Source organism: Phyllostomus discolor, chromosome 3, assembly GCF_004126475.2.
Source record: "Phyllostomus discolor isolate MPI-MPIP mPhyDis1 chromosome 3, mPhyDis1.pri.v3, whole genome shotgun sequence".
NCBI lineage: Eukaryota > Metazoa > Chordata > Mammalia > Chiroptera > Phyllostomidae > Phyllostomus > Phyllostomus discolor.
The window spans coordinates 76,219,716-76,236,878 of record NC_040905.2 but is presented as its reverse complement, the minus strand read 5'-3'; the positions used below and the strand labels follow the sequence as shown (position 1 = coordinate 76,236,878).

The 17,163-nt window shown below is 32.4% G+C and overlaps 1 protein-coding gene across 1 annotated transcript in view; it reads right to left on the bottom strand.

The window, feature by feature from the left end:
• The window catches only part of YTHDC2 (YTH domain containing 2), a 69,658-nt gene that overhangs the window by 21,771 nt on the left and 30,724 nt on the right, over positions 1-17,163 (bottom strand). Inside the window, 13 exon segments of the mRNA XM_028512706.2 lie at positions 4,092-4,287; positions 4,543-4,748; positions 5,773-5,899; positions 8,772-8,936; positions 8,938-9,045; positions 9,355-9,474; positions 11,068-11,173; positions 14,407-14,489; positions 16,539-16,567; positions 16,570-16,618; positions 16,704-16,791; positions 16,871-16,890; positions 16,892-16,968. Of these exon segments, the coding sequence (XP_028368507.1) occupies positions 4,092-4,287; positions 4,543-4,748; positions 5,773-5,899; positions 8,772-8,936; positions 8,938-9,045; positions 9,355-9,474; positions 11,068-11,173; positions 14,407-14,489; positions 16,539-16,567; positions 16,570-16,618; positions 16,704-16,791; positions 16,871-16,890; positions 16,892-16,968 (1,374 nt within the window).

The window sequence follows — 17,163 nt, the reverse complement described above, 5'->3', positions numbered from 1 at the left end:
TAATTTATCAAAATGAAAATTAACATTATAATCAGTGGTACAACTTTAGAATTTAAAACCTTTAAAATTCAGAAAGACAAGTAGACCGTTAACATGGTTTCCAAAACCATGTAAAAAAATGAAAAAAATAAACTTTGGTTACAAATTAAAATATTACCACTAAAGGTGACATAATTTAAGAAGGTGACATAATTTAAGAAATAGAAAATCAAAACGATTAATAAGAGTTTAGTAAAGCACAGAGTAAATACAATATACTGTCTGTAGTAGTAGTGTATTAAGCAAGATCAGCAGGAAAAATGGAAAGAGAACCTATTCAATGTAATAATTCAAAAAAGCAACAAAACATCTTAAGAATCATACCCAAACTTATAAAGTTACCAAAAAAATATTGCTAAATTTATAGAAGGTTTGACTAAACAGAAGAATATACTAAAGTTGCTTGAAGCAAAAACTAAATTAAAATCACAAAAGAAATGTTGGGTGCAAAAAAAGTTACAAAAAGATGACTACTAGATATTCATAAAAATAAGTGAGATTATCAAAGAATAGCTTAATAATAGAAAGTAGCAAAAAGATTACAAGTATATCCTCTACCACCAGATATTATAGCTTACTAAATAACAAAAATATTGAATAAGATGTTACTATATAAAGGCAGAAATTTAAAGGAATAACAAAAAATGTATCAATGCCCAATGTAATATGAAATTAACATCATCTTTTAAAAGAGGATATATCAGGATTATATATAAGGATTATTAAGGATTATTTAATAATGATGCATGTGAGAGGAAAGCCCTTGTAAAGTATTAGATCTACACTTTAAACCACAGTTAATGCAGCATGGTTGAAAAAATTAACTACCTAAAAAATCAATTATAGAAAAAAGAAAAAAAAAACAGAATACTTATCAGGTCCATGGAAGAATGAAACTGTCTCATCAGCTTTGGAATGAGAAGTATACGAAAAAATTATTCAATTTGAATATATAGTAGTCAACAACACAGAACTCAAATCATGTTAAAACCCCCCAAAATTTATGATATATGATAGAAAAAGGGCTAATAGACTTAAAATCATCATAAAACTATAGTTCAAATTAAGAAAACATCACTACTCAAAAAATAAATGGGCAAAAAGGTTAAATAAACAACTCAACTAAAGGGAATATAAACAAATGCATGGAGAATTATTTCTTTTTGAAGGGAATAAAATTAAAAGTGTAAATGAAAGAAATCTTTTTAAGTATATTATTTTATTAGCATATTTGCTAAAATAGCAAATTTTATATATAAAACTACTACCTACTGATGGTGCAATTGCAATGAAATTCACTCTTTTTTTAAAAGATTTTATTTATTTATTTTTAGAGAGGGAATGGAGGGGAGAACGAGAAAGAGAGAGAAACACCAATGGGCGGTTGCTGGGGTCATGGCCTGCACCCAGGCATGTACCCTGACTAGGGAATCAAACCGCTCAATCCACTGAGCTACGCCAGTGGCTGAAATTCACTCTTGATGGTCCTAATATGGCTGGGTATGAGGGAAGAATCATAAATAATATTTTTTCTACTTCAAGGAATTTATCCCAAGAAAAATATTTATGAAAACAAAAAAAGCACATAAATGAAGACATCAGTGTGCAATACCAGTGCCCCCCACCTTATCCATTTCCTCATGAGTTACATGCTGTTTCTATCTTTCTATAAAAACTTAACCCTCTATGGGCCCCACCACTCCAATGAAACTGCTTTTGTTAAGGTCATCAATGACCACCATACTGCCAAATACAACAAACAATTTTCAGTATATGTCTTTTTCAATCTCTCAAAGTAAAATTCAAAAGAGCTGACCATTCTTTTCTTGAAACATATTTACCTTCAACACTTGGTCACTCCTTCTTCCTCTCTATCAAATTCTAAATATTAGAAAATCTCTGAATTTGTCATCGACCCTCTTCTCTATTTACACATTCCTTTAGGCCATCCAGTCTTCTGTCTTTAATATCATCTACAAGCTGGTGACTTCCAAATTTGTATTGCTAGCCCAGGCTTCTTTCTAAGCTCCAGATATATATAATAAGTCCAATGTCTCCAGAAAAAAAAAGTTCTTATTTAGGATGCCTTAGCCATCTCAAACTTCACATGTCTAAAATAGAACTCTACTTTTCTTCTACACAACCTGTTCCTCCCAGGTTCTTCTCAGTCTCAAAGGAGTGCATCAGTTTATTCAGCAAGCTACCAAAACTAAGATTTAATGACTCCACCCTTTCACTCATCACCCACATTCAACCTAGCAGTTACTGGTACTATTTTCCAAAATAATTTTGAATCTACTTCTCTTATATCAGCTGCCACTGCTGTAGTTCTGGGCTGTTATCGATCATAAAGACCACTGCAAAAACTATTTGTCTTCTCCCTGCCATTCTTTGTTGCTTCAGCAGTCCATTCTCACAGCCAAAATGATCTTTTTGAACACAAATCACATCATGTCACTCCCTTACTTAAACCCTCCAATGTCTTCCCTTGCATTACCATGATTTACAAGTCCATGCCTTTCATTCAACCTTATCCCACCCACTCTCCTCTCCTTGATCACTGTGTTTCCAATCACAGAAGCTTTCTGTCAATTTCTAGATCATGACCTAATGCAGAATCTTGGTCCTTGCCAGATTATTTATATATCTTCACATGGCTGGCTTCTTCTCATACTTTAGGTCTCAGCTTTAAATCACATCTCCTCAGAGAAACTTGTCTAGGGTTTGTTTCTAAAGTCAGTCACACCCTAGGTAGCCCTTTTTAACTTCTTTCACAGTACTAAATAAAATTACTTTGTTGTTGTTGTTATCTCTCTACCATCTACAACCATGTAAACTCCTAAGGACAGAAACACCTTTTCTATCTTGTTTTTCTGTTACATCCTCATGCCTAGCACAATACCTGGCATATAGTAGCTGCCCAATAAATATTTGCAAAATCACCAAATAGCAAAAAATTAGAAACAAGTCAGATGTCCAAATGTAATGAAACACATTTAAATGCATTATGCTACTTTGGTGATAGAATATTTTGGCAGCCATAATATAAAATATGTAAAATGGTTTTTTATATTCAACACAATGAAGATAGCAGAATATAAAAAACAGTATGGGGTAAATAATTTAAAATATGTATATATAGAAAGAATACATAATATTTAAAATGTTTACATTAGGGTAATAGGTTTATGGATAACTATTATTATTTCTTTTAAACAGACACCTTTATTTATGTTAAACTATCATTTAAATTCAGTGGAAGAGAAAAACAAACTTTCTATGAGAAAATCAAACTTCCTTCCTAAGGTTAATAAAAAATGCACAAATCAAGTTATCTTAGAAATTAATTTCAAGAGCAATAATAGGTGTTAGCATTTTCTAATTAGTCATAATATTGGGTTGGCCAAAAGTACTTCTGTTTTTTTTATAAGATGGCTCTAGTAGCACTGAGTTATCTTTAACTTCATTTGAAACAATTTTGTTAGATTGTATTGTGATAGCTGTCATATCAGCATACACTTTAAAAAAACTTATCAAAATTGGTGAATTTTTGTGTAGTCATTTTAATATTGAAGATGGAAAACATTACATAACACTTTTGGCATATTATGCTTTATTATTTCAAGAAAGGTAACAATGCAACTGAAACACAAAAAAAGATCTGTGCAGTGTATGGGAGAAGGTGCTGTGCCTGATCAAACATATGAAAAGTGGTTTGTGCTCAAGATTTCTTGCTGGACAATACTCCCTGGTTGGGTAGAAGACTTGAAGTTGATAGCGATCAAATGAAGACATTAATTGAGAACAACAACGTTATACCATGTGGGAGATAGTCAATATAAAATATCCAAATCGATAAGGTTACTGGTGAATATGAAAAATGTGTCTTTCTTTCACAGAAAAAAACAAAGATTTTTTTGGCCAACCTGATATATCAAAAGGGAGTTACTATTACATAAGTTTTTGTAATTTCAAAATTTGTTAGATTTAGTAAAAAGGAAAATAATATCATTTCAAATACAGGTTTATTTCAATCTTCATAACACATTTACCTCGAAAGGATGAAGATTCCTGAAGAGCATTACTTGCCAACCTGGCTGGCCCACAAAATACCAATACTGTGACAGGTGTCACTACCGAACAGCATCTGATGTTAGCTATTCTGTGGGCTCTGGTCATTTCATCATAAATTAGCCAATCTGTGGGCAGTGCCTGAACTGCTGCAGCTTGACCATTGGCTGGAGGAATCTATGAGGAAAATAAATTTTTTAATATTTTTAATTGTGTTTATCACCTAATTTACTGGCAACACTTATGTAAAAAGTCCCTCAATAAAATAGGTATACCCAAGCAAAAATTAAAGCACGTCATTCATTACTCATGTAGTTTGTAAAAAGAGTCCTTATTACTTAACACATGAAAATCAATGAAAACATTGATTTTCAACCATCTAAATTAGATTAGCTTCACCTCAAAGCCTAAGAGTATTAAGAATGTTTTAACCTTTTTATATTGAGGTTGACTGAGAACTGACGTGGGATGAAACCGTACTTTTTTCTCCTTTGGCCCTGTCAACACTAAATTCTCTCTGTCCACATGGACTAAATTAGGATACATGCCTGCCACCAATGCAGCTTTAACGACAGCCCAATTCTCAGAATTTGTGTTAACATCTCGAATGTCACCACCACCTCGCGCTCTAACAAAACCTAGAAACAGGAAAAAAAAATACACACACATTTTTCCTATTGTTCAAATATACTTTTAAACTTGTGTGTTTTGTAATAAAAATTGTATAATGATATTCAAATTCCACAATAAATAATAAAATCTAGTTTAAAATTAGAATCAATGTTCTAAGAAAGTTTAGGTTTGCTCAGGCTAGAGAAAGTAGAAGATTCACTGGGGACTTAGAGACTTTTTTAAAATTACACATTCTTGCAATAAAGTTCTTCAGAAGCTGCTATCTGAGACACAATGAAGTCATAGCTGAAAACCTAAACCATTCTTCTGAAAGATATTAATAACATTTTGGTTATGATAGGCACTGGAGGTAAAGTCACATAGAGTATTCTTGCTTAAATTTCAAAAATCCTTCATATTTCCCCATATTTGAAACAATTCTAAATCCACTGGTTCACTCCTCATATTACTTTGGCACATCAGCTAATCTGTTAATTCAGGTTCTGGCACTTTTCTTCTGCCAAATTCTTCAATGTACTATGCTACTCAAAACTAAATGAGCAATTCTAAAATAAAGTAGCAGCATTGGCATTCTCTTTTAAAAAAAATCAAAGTGCCTTCAAGTGATTACTTGATGTTTTATGTTCCAAATATATGAAGGCCAGTATTCATATCAATCTACTTAAATTTTTCTAATTTCTATTTCATAGAACTAAATAATTTTTATTTAATAGTGATAATATATAAATATAATATTTAAATGGGTCTCCACCAACAAATAATTACCTTATAAATTGTACACAGCTGACAGTATCGAAAGGAATTCATACATTTCTCAACTACAACTTCTACAATATCATTTTTTTTTCAACAAACAAAAGTTAAGGTCACAGAGAAGTCTACAAAGCAGTTCATGAACATAAGATATGCAACAATGTGATAATGTCGTAATAATAATATAAGATGGTACCAGTTAACACTAGAACCACTATGAGGTATGGGCAGGGTACTCTCAGTGGTTTAAATAGGTTCTTTGGAGGAAATTTTTACCTGATGCTCTAAGTTGACCAAGCAATTGAGTTCTCATGCCTATTATTATTTCCATGGTAGCTTGTGAAAGAAAATTCTTTTCACAAAAGGCTCTCTCCCACCCATCACTCCGTGCTTTTTGCCATGCCTATAAAAATATAATTACATAATAAGATATATTTACCAATCACTTCTTAGGCAGCAGTAACTGAAAACCATTACATTAGCCACTCAAGGTCAATTCTCCTTCTGATTATTTTAATAAAATATAAGACTTTATTAAAAAAAAAAACTTGTAGATACAGATGACAGACACAGTTACCAGCAGTGGGGGAGTTGGTAAAATAGATGAAGGTGGTCAATGATACAAACTTCAGTTACAAATTAAAGTTAAGTTGTTGGGATTTAATGTACTGTATGGTAAATATGAGGTCTGTCCAGAAAGTATCTAGCCATGTACTATGAAAAATTGACATTTATTCAAGAAGATACAAGAAACATTGTACATAGGACAATGACGCCTCAGTCCCCTTCAAAGTAAGCACCTCGGGCCATCACACAGTTCTCCCAGTCACCATCAGCTGCCCCATCATATTTTCCTGAATTTCACTGATGCTCTGAAATCTCTTCCCTTTCAAAGGTGACTTTAGTTTTGGGAAAAGCCAGAAGTTGCAGGGCACCAATCTAGGCTGTAGGAGGGCTGAGTCACCTGGGTGATCTGATGTTTCACCAAAAAAAACTCCACACAAAACATGAGGCATGAGAGGGCACAATGTCATGATGAAGCTGCCATTCACCAGTTTGCCCATAGCTGCAGCCTTCTGAATCATCCAACTAGTTTCCACAGAAGGAAATGTTCAGCTTAACACAAAATTTGATGCAGAGTCATTGTTTCTACTTGCTCAGTCATTTTGAATGTGACAGCCACTTGTTCACCTGACAGTGTCTACTGCCCCCACTGACTAGCACAGTAAATTTGTCATGGTTTCACACATGCACATTTCAGCCCACTCTCTTTGCCTGCCAAGTTGTATCCATGTCACAACAAGCTGTTCTTGTTATACTAACAATGACTGGACTTTTTCCAGACAGACCTCAGTAACACTGTATTGTATTTATATTTGGAAATAGGTAAAAAAGTAGACATTTTTTAAAATAAACTTTTTACTGAGATATAACTGACATAAATTTTCAGGTATACAACATAGTAATTTGACATTTCTTATATATTGGGAAACAATCTTCATAATAAATCTAGTTAACATACTAGAGAGATCTTAAAAGTTCTCATCACAAAGGAAAAAAAATGTAACTGTGATGATGGATGTTAACTAGACTTACTGTGGTGATTGTTTCTGCAATATATACAAATATTATGTCACTATGTTATATACCTGAAACTTGTATGTCAATCATACATCAATTTTAAAAAATAATTTAAAAATTAAATATAAAAAATAAAGTCTAAGACTTTGTGAACAAATGAAATTTATCATTAGTTAATTTATACTCAAAAACTATGAAAACCATTGAGTTTATAAATCCCAATGAGAGAACTATGTATCAGGTAACCTAAATGATCAACTATGTAAAAATATTTACCTTTCAGATACAGCTGCTAATTTTCCTCCACAAAAGTATGGAGGTTTTTCAACTAAGCCATCATAATACCATTTACATTTAAGAATCCTCCATTCCTCCAAAAATAATATCTATATCAATTCCTAATCGGTCTGAGAATGGAAAGAGGGATTTCTAGAAACCATCTATGTGTAGTATAAGAGAGCTCCTCTTTGAAAATGAGTTGTTGTGCTTTGTAATATAACTAACTGAAATATTACCAAAGCAGTAATTTATCTATCCTCTCTGCTTTTGAAGGAGCTGGGGGAAAAGAAGATAAAAATTCTGCAGATCTCCAATTATTATCACTCAACTGACCTGGTATAATATATTGGTACCTAATAGACTCAGTTAACATGAATGCATTATCCACAGTTCAATAATGCTCACAAAAAAGCTTGTAATTCTTTTTGTAAATTGTATGTACTATTAAAAAATGCTCTGAAGCCCTGGCTGGCGTAGCTCAGTGGATTGAGCGAGGGCTGTGAACCAAAGTGTTGCAGGTTCGATTCCTAGTCAGGCCACATGCCTGGGTTGCTGGCCATGGCCCCCAGCAACCGCACATTGATATTTCTCTCTCTCTCTCTTTCTCCCTCCCTTCCCTCTCTAAAAATAAATAAATAAAATCTTTTAAAAAAAATTTTTAAAAATGCTCTGAAAAAAAGTACAATACTTTCTGTACAAACAGAAAAAAATTTTTAAATTTACAGACATAGGCTACATTCAAGAGAATTTAAGAATAAATAACATGTCTACCTTTTCAAGAAATAATATTTTTTCTTACATCCAAATTTCCTAACTATATATAATTCCTCTTCCTCAGAGTCTCACTTTCCTTATCTTTTCTTTCCCATTTAGCACTTTTCTCAATTTCTCAATGCTATTATCTTAATAGGTTTTAAGTGATTTTTAGATTTTGCTTTATAAAATTAAGTTCTTTACATAGTGTCTTGAGCACACATGAAAATGATGTACTCTAAAAATAAGCCAATAAATTGAAGATAATTTTCTTTCAAGCTTTGTTCTATATACTTTGAATAACATGTAATGGTTATTAACTAAAATTTTAGAGCATTCCTTGACCAAGATATGATTGAAAGATAAAGAACTTGAAAATTAAAAATAAATACAACTATAAATATGTATATATATTCCTAAAAGAGAAAATGGAAGGAAAAAAGTAAAGAAGAACCATGATAATTTCAACATATTAACAATAGGAAAATTTTTTTCTGGGCAATTAATAAAATGTGACTTTAAAATAAAACAAAATTAATCGTTATTAATTTTGTTATTAACAAAAATTAATGTAATCATATCTTTTTTTAAATTTGTTACATGTGCCCCAGAAATGTGTTTAACCAGCAATATTGTCAGAACTAAAATAACAATGACAGTACCTGGAATGCTCTGAGAAGTGCCATGTGATCACTGAAAGTCCCTGCAGTGAATCGTTTCCTACAAAGCATAGCTGCACGTTTTTGAGAGGCCTGCATTGGTAGGACAAAAGGATCTCGATAGGCTAGTGTACAGGCAATTGTAAGGATGGGGTCCAGACACTTTAAAAACAACAGCACACAGGACCATTTTACCAAGATGAGGTTCTACTGGCAAGTCAGCCAAATGATATCCAAGTTCAGTGAGATCTTCCCATGCATCCATTGCATCTATTGTCTAAATAAAAGGATACAAAACAGAATTTGACTTAACCAAAAACTGTTTAGTCAAGCAACATACTTAAAAATCTGTAAGACAGAAATAAAAATGTAATTTTTGTTTTGCTATCACATCTCACAAAAAATATATTTTTCTTCAAATATATAAAAAAGAACTACTGTTTTATTATAACTACCACAACAGTATTATTCAAAATACATGATTAAGATAATTTTTTAAAGTATAAGATTAGTTAACATGTGTACTCATTTAGTTAAAATTTCAAGTAAAATAGTCAGATTAAAATAAAATTATTAAGACACCAACCTTAAGCATTTGTACAGCATTTCTTACAATCAAAGCTGGTGGAGGTTCTGGTGCTTTCATAAGGAAATCAGCAATAGGACAATTAACTGGGGCTAACAGCTTGGTATGTAAACAAAGTTCCTGTAAATAAGAATAAATAATTTTGAAGAACTACAATTTATAATTGATTTTTATTTTTTAAAAAATCATGACTATTGTTCCCAAGCAAAAACTAGTAGAGTCCTCTGGCTAAAATGAACAGTAAAGGGAACAATGTCTTTCAATAAAAGATGGGCTCACACTTTGCCCTAGGTGCCAGAATTGTTATAAGTGCCCTCCAACAACTCATGTCAACATCACCACTGCCACCACTGGCAATGTCTCCTCACATAGTTTTATATATAACAATAAGAGTTATACTATCTAAAAATATATTTTTCCTTTATATTATATTCTGGAATCTTGTATCCATTCAACAAATATTCAGGTGTTTACTGAGTGCTAGGCACTATGCAGCAAGTAGAAGAGGACACACTGTCAGACAAGCACCTGCCCTCAGGGAGTTTTCATTGTGTGTGAAAAACAGAATAGTTACATAATTAACTCTTTAATTACAAATGTGATAAGTGCTATGAAGGACATGGGTTGCAAAAGAGGTAAAACAAAAGATTTAATCAAGTTCAGGAACATGCAGGAGAAGGAAGCCATGGGAAGTCAAAAACAATTTCAGGAAATGAACTTAAATTAAGATATAAAGATTGAGTAGGAATTAATTACAAAAGGAATAAAAGGGAGGAGTCTTGAAAGAAGGGATAGAAACAAATAAGATATGTTTGGGAAATTGAAACTACTGGTATGAGTGGAAAGAGGACAAAAGCAAACATTAAAAAATTACAAGTAGAGACACAAGCAGGAGAGATAGTTTAGGTGCTGGTTAAGAATTAAGAGGAACAGCCCTGGCTGGTGTGGCTCAGTAGATTGAGTGCTGGCCTATGAACCAAGGGGTTATTTGTTTGATACCCAGTCAGGGCACATGCCTGAGTTGTGGGCCAGGTCCCAGTGGGGGGGGTGCAGGAGAGGCACACATTGATATTTCTCTTCTTCTTTCTCTCCCTTCCCTTCTCTCTAAAAATAAATAAATAAATTCTTTTTCAAAAATATACGATCTAGTGTTTCATTAAAGTTTGGAAATCAGCATCAGCTCAGCACCCCAAAGAATCAAATTGGTGTTCTTCTGAAAGTTTTCCCTAGAAACTATCCACATAGTGTCTGGCTGTTTCATGAAGTCAGAAAACTTAAAGGAAAATAATAAAGTCTAGGAAATCTCAGCAAACTTAGTTCCAAATCTACCAAGGTAATTCTAAGCATCTTAAACTGAAATTTTGGTATTATGTTTTGGAGATTAAATAATTTGTTTTCCAATCTTCATTAAGAATGCAAAAGGTGAACACTATATGGCTGACAGACTCCTAGAATGTTGCATAAAACAAAAAATAATATAAACTGTACCATAACTTAAATGCTCTCAAGTAATTCTTTAAAACTTTGGAGGTTTATCAATTAAATTGTCTTATATATAAAATTTTTAGTTATATACATAACCACCCTCTATAATATATATTTGATAATTTTGTTTTATAAATTATTGAAAAGTCTAATTAGCTTAAGTTGAAATGGTCCCTTTTCTCTCCCTCACCCACAAAAACAGCCTTTCAGGGTTAACTAAACTTCTACCTGTAATGGCATTCTCAAAAGTTCTGGAGTCTGAAATTCCAACATATTCTGGAATCGGAGTCTACTGAACAGACGGAAACAAATTCCAGGTCTACATCGCCCTGCCCTTAAAAGTAAAATACAAAATTACAAATCAAGGAATGAAGACTATAATAAGGAAACTGTATAACAAATGGGATTTAGGAGACAGAACAATGAACCATTATCATCAGGACATCTGAGTTTCAATCCCTATTCTGGTACTTACCCTCTGCGAATCCTTTCAGAAGACACTTCACTTGTCTAGGACCCAAATGTCTCATTTGCAAAGTGAGATTCATGAATGATACCTATCTGATATACATGTGTGGGCAAAAGAGGGTCTCTAGTTGTGAGTATGTGAAATATAGTTTATTCATGTATTATTATTTATTTAGTATTCTTATTAACCTATCTTTGTCTACCTCTGTACATCTAGGGTATTGGTAAAAATAAAAAAGAACTGTATATGAAAATGAGTAAAATATAAGGTATAAATAAACATGTGGTGACTTCAATTTAATCAGTTTTACTGAGCTGATACCAAGCACTGTTAAGAGTTGTACAAATTATGTATTACACAACTCCAAGGCAGTGTCATTTACCCCATCATCATAAAGACTTGTATAATTTTCTGGGTAGTAACAAAAATATCTTGAGGAAAAGTAGTCTCTTAATTTCACCCACTGTTCCTTTATCAGCTAATGGCAAGGCAGAATATGCTAAATGATGAAGACACGGGAATAATCCCTATCTTCCCAAAGCCCACAGTCCAGAGTGGCAAACATAACTATAACACAATATGATACAAGTTACAAAAACCTGACACTGTTGGACCATTACTTCCTTCATCAAATACTTCCCTCACTACATACTCATCAGCTTTTCCACCTATACAGTCTGCTCTGAGAGATTTCTCTTTGCACAGTCCATAAATGTTGATGTTCCTCGGAGCTTGGACCTCAGACCTCCATTCTCCTTACTCTACCCTCTCTCGCAAGGTAATCTAAATATCCTACTGTTTATAATCTCCATCCATCTTCATCTCTTGATGCTAATGCTATTCACAAGTCTCTTTCCTCCAGCTGAATTTCAACAGTCAGTGCAAACTTAACACTACCAAAAGCCAATTCTTCTCCCCAACATCAACCACTCTTCCCATTTTCCCTATCAGACAATGGCACCACTAACCACAAAATTTTCTAAAATAGAAACCTGTAGGACATCCTTGATTCCACTAGATTCCTTACCCTTGACCCCTGGACAGATGACCACCAATATTACTCTTCTTAGTATGTCCTGAGTAAATTATCTACTTCTCTTTATTTCTACCGCCATTATAACAATCCAGGCTACTCTCTCCCTTATTGTAAATAGAATTATTAATGGAGCCTCCCACCATCATTTTTGTCTCTCCCAATTCATTCCTTAGAGAGCTAAAGGAATACTATTATACTGCCATCTGCTGGCTTATTAGGAAGGAGAAGCAGGGAAGGGGGAATAGTCCTCAAGGACCTGTCTGCAACTTAACTTCTCTCTGCTCATTTTTCACTATGTTCTGCTAAACTAAATTCCATCCAAATAACTTTCTTGCTTACTTTTGCCTTTAGGCAAATACCTTTCCACGCACCTCTTTATCATACTTATCTCAGATGATACCTTAACTCCTCTAAAACATTACCCAGTTGTAGTAGAGATCACAGAGTATAAAAATTGCTTAATTTATTGGTCTCCAAGATGAAATGCAACATTTCCCCACCTAAACTTGACTCATCAGAGTTATTTAGCATTGTATCCCTAACACTTGAACAGTGAAGACTGTCAAAAAAAATATCTGTTGAAAAATGACAATGATTCTGATTTTACTCCTGACAATATACTAATAAGAGTGTATGTGTCAAGCCATACTTTGTCATAAGAGGACAACTAATACAATAACCAACAACAACGCCCCCAAGGGCATTCTAGGAAATTACAAAGTACAAAAGTAATATATTCACCATCTCAATGTATGAGACATTCTTTTAAATATGCTTTCCTGTTAATTAAAATGCAAAAAAATCAAATAATTACTGAGAAATGATACTTTTTAATCTTGACTTTTTAAAAATGAAAAAGCATGTACTAAATCACCAAACTACAAAAACATATAGAATAAAAATTAAGTGTCCTTCCTTCAAGAGCCCCAGAAATCCTTCTTCTCAGAGCTAACAATTTTTTTAATGTTTTCTCAGACTTAATGCATTTCTATCTAAATATATGTAAACATATGCATATATTTTTAATACAACAGAATATGAGACATATGTTCTTTATCTTACTTTTCACACTTATATATTCTGAAAATTCATTCCACATAAAAAGACATAGGCCTATACATTTCCCTTTTAACAGTTACAGTGGTATACCATTGTGTGTCTATAATAATTTATTTAACCACTTCACTACTGAGGGACACTACAGTGTTCCCAAACTATTGCAAACAATGCTATGCAAAACATTCTTAAACATACATCTTTGTAAACATGTGCAACTATACTTAGGAAAAATTATGAGAGGTGGAATCCACTATCAAAGGTTAGTCCTTACATAAAGAGTTTCAAACTGCCCACTAAAGACATCACACCAATTTATATTCCCATCAGCAAACTATGAAAGCCTGTAGGCCTATACTTTTGGCCAAGTCTGTTGCAAATACTATTAAACGTTTTCATCAATGTCAAATTTGATCAGCAAAAAACAGTACATTAATTTGCATCTATTTTGGTATACATATAAGGCAGTATATATGAAGTTAATACAGAATCCAGCAGAAGTAACACCTACTTGAGTGTGGTTGGTAGTGTAATAATATGGCATAATAATTTGTAGTTTTAATTGAACATTTCATCTAAAATGTCATATGATGTGTGTGAGTGTGATGTTGTTATGTTACAGAATTAAAGGCTTATGATTTTGTAATAAAAAGGGGGCATTATTTGTGCCAGATCCTGTATATTAGTCTTTATTAATTTATATTTAAAAGGGTTTTTGTATAGTACAAAAATAGTTCTTCATCCTGTTTTGCAAATGTTTGACATTTTTGTTTTTATTTTTTAAGTTTCTTATATCTTATGAGTGTAGATTAGGCAAAATTTTAAATTTAACATAACCTAAATGTGGTATTTTTTAAAGTATTAAACATGTGCTCTCCAAGTTAATACAAAATGAAGACAAACATGAAAATTTTAACATTTTATACACATATATTAATATGTGGTAAATATGCAGATGATTCCATTTTACAAGTAATTGATTGAATGTGCATTAAACATACATTACCTGCCTTTTCGTTGTATTGCACTAGCTTTGGAAATCCACACCATTTTTAGCATTGTAACAAAATTCAGCGCATCAAAGGATTTCTGTAATATTTAAATCATCTTCATGTTAAAATATAAAAGGTTTTTCAGTAGAGCAAAATACTACAATATATTTTAATATGCCAAGTTTAATTCAAAGGTCCTCTAGATTAGATGATTAGATGATTAGGGTACTAATTATTTTTTAAATCCATATTTCTGACTACAAACATTCTAAGGAAAAAGAATAAAAACTAAACTCAGAAGTGCTGAAAAAGTTCCTCACTCTGTGCCCTGCTAAGCTATTTGATTCTCTCTGCTACACTTGGATAATAGCAGTCAGTTCTCATCAGGCATCAAAGCTGGAAAGAACTGATCTATTTTCTTCCTGTCATTTTCCATCAGATTTACAATCACTGTGGGGAATAGAAATAATAAGGGAAAAACAGTTTTCTAAAATACTTTCCAGGGAGCTTGATCTGGAGGAATAAGAATAACAATCGCAGAACCAACCCTATCCCAAAGCCAAAAAGTTTTAACCACTTCCATTTTACCTCCTGCTGAGCTATAAATGAAGTTAGTCTATCCAGAAAGTTACAGCACACTTCCTCAAAGAATCTCAAGTGAAAATTTAGTGTAGAAAAAGATTTTTAAAGACGCACTGCTAGCTAAAATATGTATTTCAATCATTCAGTGACATAATACTTTCCCTTTCAAAAAACAGCTCTATAAAACAAATATAAATATGTTCTCATAATAGTTTAATTGTGGAATTTTTAGAAAAGATGCTGCTTATTTAGTTTTTAATGAAATTTTACATTAGTCAACATTATATGTAAAATATTTTTGATACTACCATCATATTCCAAACTATAGTTTGATAAATAACACCTAAATAATTTAAATTTAAGATATTCAAAATCTACCTAGCCTTTAGATAATTTTAAGGCAATAAAATCTATGAAGTTTCATTGACTTCCTATTCAGACTTTTAATGATAATATTCATAATTATCCTCCTATAAAAAATAAAATGTACCCCAGGTTGGTGTGGCTCAATGGATTGAGTGCCAGCCTGGGACCCAAAGAGTTGCCAATTCGATTCCCAGTCAAGGAACATGCCTGGGTTTCGGGGCCAGATCCCCAGTAAGGGGGCACATGAAAAGCAACCACACATTGTTGTTTCTCTCCCTCTCTTTCTTCCTTCCTCTGTCTAAAAATAAATACATGATCTTTAAAATATATATATATTCCTCCTTGACAGTATCCACCCTATAATAAAATGTCCAAATTTTATAATAAAATTTTATTTTCTGTAAGATATTCCTAAAACCTACATTGAACACATTATAAAAATAAATTCTTCATATTAAAAATAAACTCATATATCCACTAGAACAGACACAATTTGTCTTCCACAATATGGACAGTATTTCTTTCCTTGGAAAATCAACTAACTTTATCATTTTCAATTCTTTCAGTGAAAAGTTAAGAGTATGGAGAGTTGCTAGTCATTCCAATACTAAAAGGCAATAAATACTGCGTTTTATTAGAGTGGGGGCTGGTACTAAATATTTTAGCTTTTGCAGACGGTCTCTGTTGCAACTACTCAAATCTGCCATTACAGTGTAAAAGCATCCATAGACAACAGGTCAAGGAATAAACATGGCAGTGTTCCAGTGAAATGTATTTTTATGAAAGCAGGTGATGGGCCCATGGTCTTGTTTGCTTTCTTTTGGCATGGTTCTCTTGCACTAAGTATCTTCTGAATACCTACAACATGTGGAGCCCTGAAGATATAACAATAAATAAGAAGGTCATGCACTATTCCCACATGTAGAATGAAAACATACAAAATATGTGATCAACTGCCCACAGCTTGACAAAATTATCATTGTAACTAGGCAAACCTTTCACTTCTCTTCCTAGTATTTTATGAGCAAAAGTTTATTTTTTATATAATTTGTTAAAATAACATGAGAAATCCTATATCCTGAATTATTTAAGATAGAATATTCACTTTTGTGAAATTAACACTTACTACATTAAATTATTTAGAGCCAGAAGTTTTCCCATTAAAAACGAATTAGAAATACAATTTATCCATACATACCTCTTTCACTTTACCAGAATCAATAACAAGACAACATCATTGACTGTGATGCTGGTTTCAGCAATATTGGTGGAAAGGATCTGCAATGGCATGTTATGTTATAGTTAATAGGAAAACAGAACTAATGACTACTAAAATAGAAAAACAAAGATTTATGAAGCTTACTATTTTTCGAACACCTGCAGGTGGGTTTTTTAATACTTTCTTTTGATCAGATGTTTGCATATTTGAATGAAGCATAAAGACTTGATATCTGTTGACAATTGAAAGAGAAAATATACTATAGTACCTATCTTTTATATAAAGCAAAAACATAATGCTTTAACTTTTACCTATGTATATTGTCAGCAAAACCGCTTGTCATCAAATAGAATGCGATCCCTCAATCCAACAATTTCATCATATCCAGGTAGGAAAATTAATATTGCACCTTGAAGAAAAATGATTTAATATTAAATTTCATTGTAAACCAGAACAAATCAAAAGAATTAGCTAAAATGAACTATATCACATATTTTCAAGTACTGATAAACTGTAATACTTATGACAAGATAATATGCATTATTATCAAGGGAATTATATAAAAATTTATACAGACAAAATATTAACTTTTAAATCAAAGTAT